Source organism: Rhincodon typus, chromosome 1, assembly GCF_021869965.1.
Source record: "Rhincodon typus isolate 14 chromosome 1, sRhiTyp1.1, whole genome shotgun sequence".
Taxonomy (NCBI): domain Eukaryota; kingdom Metazoa; phylum Chordata; class Chondrichthyes; order Orectolobiformes; family Rhincodontidae; genus Rhincodon; species Rhincodon typus.
Genome location: NC_063332.1, coordinates 58,629,341 through 58,637,948, shown reverse-complemented (window position 1 = coordinate 58,637,948; position 8,608 = coordinate 58,629,341). Strand labels below are relative to the sequence as shown.

Here is an 8,608-nt window from a genome sequence, read left to right as displayed (position 1 = left end):
ACCCTCAGCCTTTCCTCATAAGACCTTCCCTCCATACCAGGCAACATCCTGGTAAATCTCCTCTGCACCCTTTCCAATGCTTCCACATCCTTCCTATAATGCGGTGACCAGAACTGTACGCAATACTCCAAGTGCGGCCACACCAGAGTTTTGTACAGCTGCAACATGACCTCATGGCTCCGAAACTCAATCCCTCTACCAATAAAACCTAACATACTGTACGCCTTCTTAACAACGCTATCAACCTGGGTGGCAACTTTCAGTGATCTATGCACATGGACACCGAGATCTTTCTGCTCATCCACACTACCAAGAATCTTACCATTAGCCCAGTACTCTGTATTCCTGTTACTCCTTCCAAAGTGAATCACCTCACACTTTTCCGCATTAAACTCCATTTGCCACCTCTCAGCCCAGCTCTGCAGCTTATCTATGTCGCTCTGTAACCTGCAACATCCTTCCGCACTATCCACAACTCCACCAACTTTGGTGTCATCCGCAAATTTACTAACCCATCCTTCTACGCCCTCATCCAGGTCATTTATAAAAATGACAAACAGCAGTGGTCCCAAAACAGATCCTTGAGGTACACCACTAGTAACTGAACTCCAGGATGAACATTTCCCATCAACCACCACCCTCTGTCTTCTTACAGCTAGCCAATTTCTGATCCAAACCGCTAAATCACCCTCAATCCCATGCCTCCGTATTTTCTGCAATAGCTGAATACTGACTTAAAGGGTTGCAACAACAACAAAAAGAAGCCTTTGATTCTGAGAGCACACTGATGAGAAACGCCCTGGGTCAATCCAAGACCAAGTGGGGAGCCATTTAAGTTTGTGTAAGCATTCCCAAAATTTGATTAAAGGAACATAGAAGCATTTTTTATTCCTTTTGAAGTGGCCATAAGAAAACTGGACAGTGCCCTGCAAAGTCAGCTGGTGTGAAAAGCTCATGAAGTGATGACCTTTTTTTCTGAGGAGGCTTCTATAAATTGATGTAGCAAAAAGAAAGCATTTGTGGCAGGAACTGGTCTCCAAGATTTACAGGTAAAAATTTAGGACAAATTCATAGACCACTTGAAAGCATAAAGCAAATAAATTTGACTGTTTGATGCAAGCATTAAAAGGTAGAGGCTGTATGCAATCCTCGGGGGAAATGGTTCTCTTGGAAGAATTTAAAAGTTCACTCTGTGCATCAGCAAGAACTTAGAACCAGAAGATTGAAAGACAGGCAGCTGGAGCAGATGACAATTAACAGCTGTCAACAAATCCAATCTCTTTTTCCATCACCCCCAGACACCCAAGAAGAACGCAAGATGGTTGGGGAAGGGACAGCTGGGAATGCCCTGGAATCTTCTGCTCCAGCTAGAAAAGAGAGCACAGAGGGTGAAAGTGATATCTGAAGTCCCAAATGTTACTTTTGAGTAGATTGCGGGAGATCACCTGTAATTACTGTTGGGGTAAATCAAGTTTATTCAAAGAAAGGAGCCACAACAGAGCACAAAAGATCAAATTGTAGCTTTAACTGCAGCGGTGAGGCTAAGTACAAACCCTGCCATGAGTGCAGGGGAGGTAGACAAGATACTAGAATGCTACAGGGAATTCTTGTCAAAAGGAAAAATAACCTGTAATTCATCAAATTAGATGGTTGAAGCTATTGCCATACTAAGGGATACAGGAGGCACCCAAACTCTTGTTGGAGAAAGGCAAGACTTTTTTCAACCAGAGAGCTGCGTGAATAGCAAGGTTTAACGAATGATATTAGCTGGTATCATATCAAGCGCACCTGCAGTGTGAACTAACATTTGGAACAGTATATGTAGGAATTCTCTGTAGTTTACCTGTAAAAGAGTTGGTCTACTCAAGGGAATGATTTGGAAGAAGTAAATATTGTAGCACCTCCAGTAGTCACAGAAAGGTCAAATGACATCAAGGAGAGACAACAGTTCTGGGATAAGGCTCGAGCAATTTTTCCTTTATGTACAGTGAACTAAGCAAGGGCTACACAAAGTCCATTTCAGAGGACAAATTGGTACCACAGGCATATATTTGGAATCTGATTGATCAGTCTTAATCTTAAAGCTAATATAGGAAAAGCATACAATTGGCCCCATTAAAACCCATGAAAAATAATTAATGTTGAGACCCGTGGAGTTGGGGGCCTAGAGAAACTTAATGCATTCTTTCCCATCGTAATCATAACAAATTGAATGGGGAAACGTGTATGGGAAAATGCACAGTTCAGGGGAAAATAAGGCAAATGGCACACAGTAAATCTTTCTTTCAAGCTGCAGACACAGATACAATTGGCAAAACGATCACCTGAAGTAACGCATCATTCTATGAATATATTAAATAAGGTTGAACCTTTGTTTTGATGGTGATCAAAGGAATATGGGGTATGCCTGGCCAGGAGACTACAGATTGCGATCAGATACACTTTTGATGCTGGGTTATTAGTTTTGTACTGGTTATTTACAACTTATTTGTTTGTGACTCTTAATATCCTAGCAAGCCATCTAGTTCTTTTTCTGACTTTACAACAATGTAGAAGCTTTCATGATTACTTTTTTCATGGGGGGGGCAATGGTCTAGTAGTACTATCACTAGACTGGTTCTGGGGACCTGGGTTCGAATCCTGCCACTGCAGATGGTGGAATTTGAATTCAATAAACATCTAGAATTAAGAGTCTAATAATGACTATGAATCCATTGCTGATTGTTGGAAAAACCCATCTGGTTCATTAATGTCCTTTAGGGGAGGAATCTGCCATCTTTACCTGGTCTGGCCTACATGTGACTCCACAGCCACAGCAATGTGGTTGACTCAAATATCCTCTGACCAATCAGGGATGGGCAATAAATGCTGGCCTAGCCAGCAACATCCTCCGCCCCTGAACGAATAACAAAAAAACCACTCCACAAATCCTGTTACTTAAATTCAAATTTCACAACTCAGCACAGTGGGATTTTAACTCACTTTTGGGTTGTTGGCCTAATATATAAGCACAAGATGATATGACACAGATATTGTCAATTAAAATACTTACTGAAAATTTAAGCCTCGAATTCATCATCTCCATTCAGTAAAAACTTATGGCTAGGGAAAGGAGTGCGTCTTTGATTATATTTTGCTTGAATTCTAGTTGGATAATTTAATAGCTTACCAATAAACAAAGACACTGCTCCACAAGATGGAGATTTCACTGATTCTGCAACTTCATCTGTGGAAAGTTTCTCATATGTCACTTTTATCAAATCCTTTGGTTTATCTTCCAATTCACTCATGGTAACTGGAGAAAGGAAATAAGTCATCAGTTTATTTGCTGGTGACAGGACTGACTGAGTGGTCTCTACAGATCAACTATTATCCTTTAAGAGTCTTCAGTACCAGAGTCCATTAGCATATCAAAATGATCCAAAGATTTCCTTTTTTAGTTTACTTCATTTAAATATGTGCATTGTTTCTCCTCTTCTCTCCTGACAAGTAAATAAATGTATTAAATATAATGGAAAATACTTTCCAATGTAAATTATATGCTACATCAGTTTCAAAAAGGGAGCATCTAGAAGCTAGGTAGCCAAATGCATGGCTAGCAATGGTGCAGCAATGATAGTTAGGGACATGCAAGGTGCCAGAATTGGAATAAAAAAGATCTCTTTTGGTTGTTGGGCTGGAGGAAATTACAGAGGTAGGTATGGGGCAAAGCCACGCAAAGATTCTAAAACAAGGATAAGAAATTTCCAATGGAGGTGCTGCAGACTGCCAGCCGAGATAGGTTAGTGAGAACAGGCGAGACGGGTGAATGGAACTTGGTAAGAGTGAGGGTAGATAAAGCAGTAGTTTGGATGAGCTCACATTTGACAGAGGATCCGAACAGTGGGCCTGTGAAGTAAGCAATGGAGGAATCAACATTCTTTTCAGTTCCAGGTCTTGATGAGAACATAACAGCAACTTGAAAGAAAATAAAGGAAGAGAAAAGAGAGAGTTTCAGTACCTCTTGATTAAAATGGTAGTTCAGATTCAGCCATTTTTTAAAAAATATTCCATGTGGGTTACTTGGGTTTGTCGCACAGAAGCAATACTAGGTCAAAAAAAAAGGCTTCAGTTCATCGAAGTCCCAGGTATTCAAGTCAAATGAAGAAAGTTGAACATTGACAGACTCTTTTCACTATGATCTGCATCTCTGTAGTTGTAATACTATATTCTGCTTTCTGTTCTGTTACCCTGATTACTTATGTAAGGTATGATTTGTCTTGCTGGCATGCAAAACAATACTTTTCACTGTATCTCAGTACATGTGACAATAATAAATCAAAGCAAGTAATCGTAACATCAGGACTTTACTAACTGCACAAGGAGAAAATTCTGAATGCAATGACACAAAAGTTGCTTTATCATCATCATCTCTGAATTCTATCTGGAGGGGAAACCGCTACAATTAGTTAGAAGTGACAAGACTTTTTTTCCATAACATTTATGACTCAAATGTAATCCTGTATAGACTTGGAAATTACAAGTCTTAAATAAAATCAAAATTAATGGTTCAAATTCATTTCCTATTGGTTCAAGTACTATAGAACATAGAACAGTACAGGCCCTTCGGCCCACGATGTTGTGCCGAACTTTTACCCTAAACCTAACGTCTATCTAAACTCCACCGCCACCTTATACTATCATCCATATGTCTATCTAATAGCCGCTTAAATGCCCCTAATGAGGCCGACTCCACTACCCTCTCCGGCAATGCATTCCACGCCCCGACCACTCTCTGAGTAAAGAATCCACTTCTGATGTCTCCCCGATATCTACCTCCACTCACATTAAAACTATGTCCCCTCGTAAAAGCTACCTCCACCCTAGGAAAAAGTCTCTGGCTGCCTACTCTATCTATACTTCTGATCATTTTGTACACCTCTATCAAGTCACCTCTCATCCTTCGTTGTTCTAAAGAGAAAAGCCCTAGCTCTCTCAACCTTCCCTCGTAAGACCTTCCCTCCATTGCAGGCAACATCCTGGTAAATCTCCTCTGCACCTTTTCTAACGCTTCCACATCTTTCCTGTAATGAGGTGACCAGAATTGGACACAATACTCCAGATGTGGCCGAACCAGGCTTTTGTATAGCTAGTTGTATACTATCTTACATATAAATTTGTAGAACTCACATTTACAATTTAACATTATTTATGACTCAATGAAATGATAAGAATGCATGAACATCAAAGAGAAGTGAGATGTCTGCTCCTTTATTCCCAAACTATCAAGGGACCTTTATTCTGTAAACTAACACAACATCTGTAATCTTGATTTTTTTTTAAAAGATTTTTAGCACGAACACTGGGTAAAAACATAAGAAAATGTTCCGCTGTACAACTTTCATCATCCTTTCAAATTCTATTTGAAACTTGACACAAGTTTCTTCAAAGTAGATTTGTTATCAAAAGAAAGACTGTGGGAGATAATAGCACCTGTAGAAAAGAGGATATTTGTAATAATAGAGATAGGAAGATGTAAAATATGCTATAGGAACCAGGCATCCTACATCTATTTAAAACTATCTTTAAAGTAAAATCATACAAGCTCACTGAGTAACAATGGTACCTAAATGCTTGAGTTGAAGCAGAAAACTTCGCCATGTGCAAGTTTAAAGTGGGTAATATTTACTATTACTATCTTTGCTATTTTATACATTGCAGGTATGCTCTGTATCATCATCCTACAACTTTCAGCAGACATGCTTTTGCATTTCTCAGTGAAGAGGGGAATATATATTTTTAAAATAGCACAAATGTTACTGCACATCTCTACTGGATGTAATACAGGCAGTTTTGTCTACTGCTCTCGAGAAAAAACTGTTTTGACAAATCTTTGCTTCTTTCCCATTAATTTTTGGCATAATTTATCCTGCAGTAACACTTTCTGTACAGAACACTTTTTCAAAATTATAGTCATGGTATGTGTTGGCCTAATTTATTTCCTTAAAACTTCCTAAAAGGGTTATTATTGGAAATTATTATTGGAAAAAAGAAGCACACCTAGCTTGTGATAACCTTAAATTTGTAAAGTTTTACTGACCATTATTGAAATGCTGCAGATACAACTTGAGCCTGCAACTATCTTGGCACTAATTCTGACAAGCCATGCAAAATATTCAATTTGTTAGAAATAACATCCACCAGGCCCATTCCGTTCTCTCAATGACTAACCCTACTGTAGTTGTTAGCATTCAGTGTCTTAAAAATGACTAATATGAAATGTATTTATATTATTACAGTGAAACTGCATAAAAGTAGCATGGCTCCATATAATAAAGATACAAAGCCAAGTGGGAACAGACGAAAGGGAAAATTCAAAAGGCATCTAACAATGGAATCAGTCGACCTGGCTAAAATTAAAGACTCCATCAGGAATTTTAATGTACGGCCTCCTGCACCTGAAGTCATATTTGAGGAGAAATTGGAAATACCTGCATATGTATGCCAGGAGCTAGCCCCCACTGATCGGGGGGATGACTGCGATCTCGTCGCCTGGCTGGAGGAACAAAAGCTGATCTCCCAAGATGATGTATTCCTGACGAACAGCAAGAATGATGTGATCCCTTATGGTACCAAGCCTGTGGATTCGGTAAGAAATGAAAAAGCATACCAAACATCTGTAACTTAGCATTTAGCACTAGAAGTTTTGTTGCATTTAATAGGATTTCTTCCTTCCTCTTCCTATTATTGGTTAATAATATCCTCCAATTATGGTTCCAGGCCTGCAACTAAAACAGTTCTTAGTCACTGCAATCAGTCCACTTCACACAGGCAGTTAGCCAATTCTTAACAAGGTAGCTAAATGAAATATTTTATGTAATCAAGCTATTTCATCAACTCGAATGACAATGGGTGAGCTACTTTGGTAACATGTACAGCACATCCTGAATTTGGCAGCATTAATGACTTCCATAAAGAAAGCCACGGCAAAGAACAATATTTGACTTCCCACTTGATAGCATTCTGTGAAAAAGAATACGTTGACTAAGAAGAAAAACCAAGCAATATTTCAACATCTTTTAAAATGCCTCCGCTATTTTTCTAATCCTGACACGGTGGGGGCTAAACTATGTTTACTTCCGTTATTTATATGCTGGCAAAATAACATGATTGTGAATTTCCAACAATGATATTAATTAGAAAAGGATCACTGTTTATATTGATCCATTCAATGGTATTTTTTTTCTCCTATAGATGCAAAGTTTATTAAACTATTCTGTGAATCTGTTACATTTATCACAGTTCACTACACCAGAGCCTTCATCTCAATGTAGTTCCCAAAACTTTCACTAGGAAGTCTGCACATGCACCAACACTCGTAGTCAACTCAACCTTCTGTCTCTATGTGCGTCATGCCATCATCAGATCAACATGGCCTATCTGCAGCCAAACATCCTAGAATTCTATGCAAAATGATGGATGACAGAATAATCTAAAACTGATCTGTGCTGAATTTCCCTCAGATTTTTCCTCCATTTCCTGTGGGAAGATAGAGTAAAGACAGTCTCTGTCCTATAGTCACATGACTAAAAGTACAGCCTTCTGTGGTCAGGATATACAAATCCAATCTTATCAGTTTCATCTTTCCACTCGGTTATCAGTGAAGACACCATCAACAGCATCTTCTCCCTTTGCTATTTATATTTTTTCCCAAATGGGTGGGGACAATGTTTGTTTATACCCTCTAACAGAATGCAAGCATTGCTAGCTACGCAAGCATTTGTTGCCCATCTCTATTTGCTTTGGAAAGTTGACAGCAATCCACTTGCTGGAACCACTGCGGTCCATCTGGTATAGGTACATCTACAATGCTGTCAAGATGGAAGTTATGAACACATGAACATACAACTTGGGAACAGACCGTTCATCCCCTCATGCTGCCATTCGACATTACGGCTGGTCTAATTGCAACCTCCAATCTACATTCCTGTTTATCCTTGATAACCTTTCACTCCTTAATTAACAATAAGCTATTTACCTTTGCCTTAAAAATATTCAAGGACTGTTTCCATACCTTTTCAGGAAGAGATCCAAAGACTTAAAACTGCCTGAGATAAGAGATTTCACCTAATCTGTGTCAAATGGGCAATGTCTAATTTTTAAACAGTGACCCCTAATTCTAGATTCTCCCATCTACCATGTTAAAACCTCTCGTGATATGTTTCAGTCTAATCGCCCTTTATTCTTCTGAATTCCAAGGGATACCAAGGTAGACAAGCAAGAGGCTGGAAGAACATAGCAGGCCAGTCAGCATTAGGAGGAAAGGAGCAGTCAACATATTTTTGTCTCTATCTAAGGGATACCAGCCTAATCTGTCCAATGTTTCCTCAGAGGACTACCTACCCATTACGAGTATTCAGGAACAAAAACAAAGTTGCTGGGAAAGCTCAGCAGGTCTGGCAGCATCTGTGAAGAAAAAAACAGAGTTAACATTTCGGGTCCGGTGACCCTTCCTCAGAACTGAAGGGTCACCGAACCCGAAACGTTAACTCTGATTTTTAACTCGTAGAAAAAAAACTCATCGATTCCCTACAGTGTGGAAACAGGCCCTTCGGCCCAACAAGTCCAC

General features: G+C 39.3%; 1 protein-coding gene across 2 annotated transcripts in view; it reads right to left on the bottom strand.

The window, feature by feature from the left end:
- Positions 1 to 3,182: 3,182 nt before the first annotated feature.
- The window catches only part of LOC109916084 (molybdopterin synthase sulfur carrier subunit), a 13,061-nt gene continuing 7,635 nt past the window's right edge, over positions 3,183 to 8,608 (bottom strand). Inside the window, exons 3-4 of one of the 2 annotated variants that reach the window (XM_048603203.1) lie at positions 6,471 to 6,617; positions 3,183 to 3,295 (exon numbers count right to left, since the gene is read on the bottom strand). In XM_048603203.1, the coding sequence (XP_048459160.1) occupies positions 6,491 to 6,617 (127 nt within the window). In that variant the 3' untranslated portion in view covers positions 3,183 to 3,295; positions 6,471 to 6,490. Of the gene's footprint in view, positions 3,296 to 3,861; positions 3,958 to 6,470; positions 6,618 to 8,608 lie in introns of those variants that run through there. The other variant, XM_020515794.2, reaches the window with a different exon arrangement.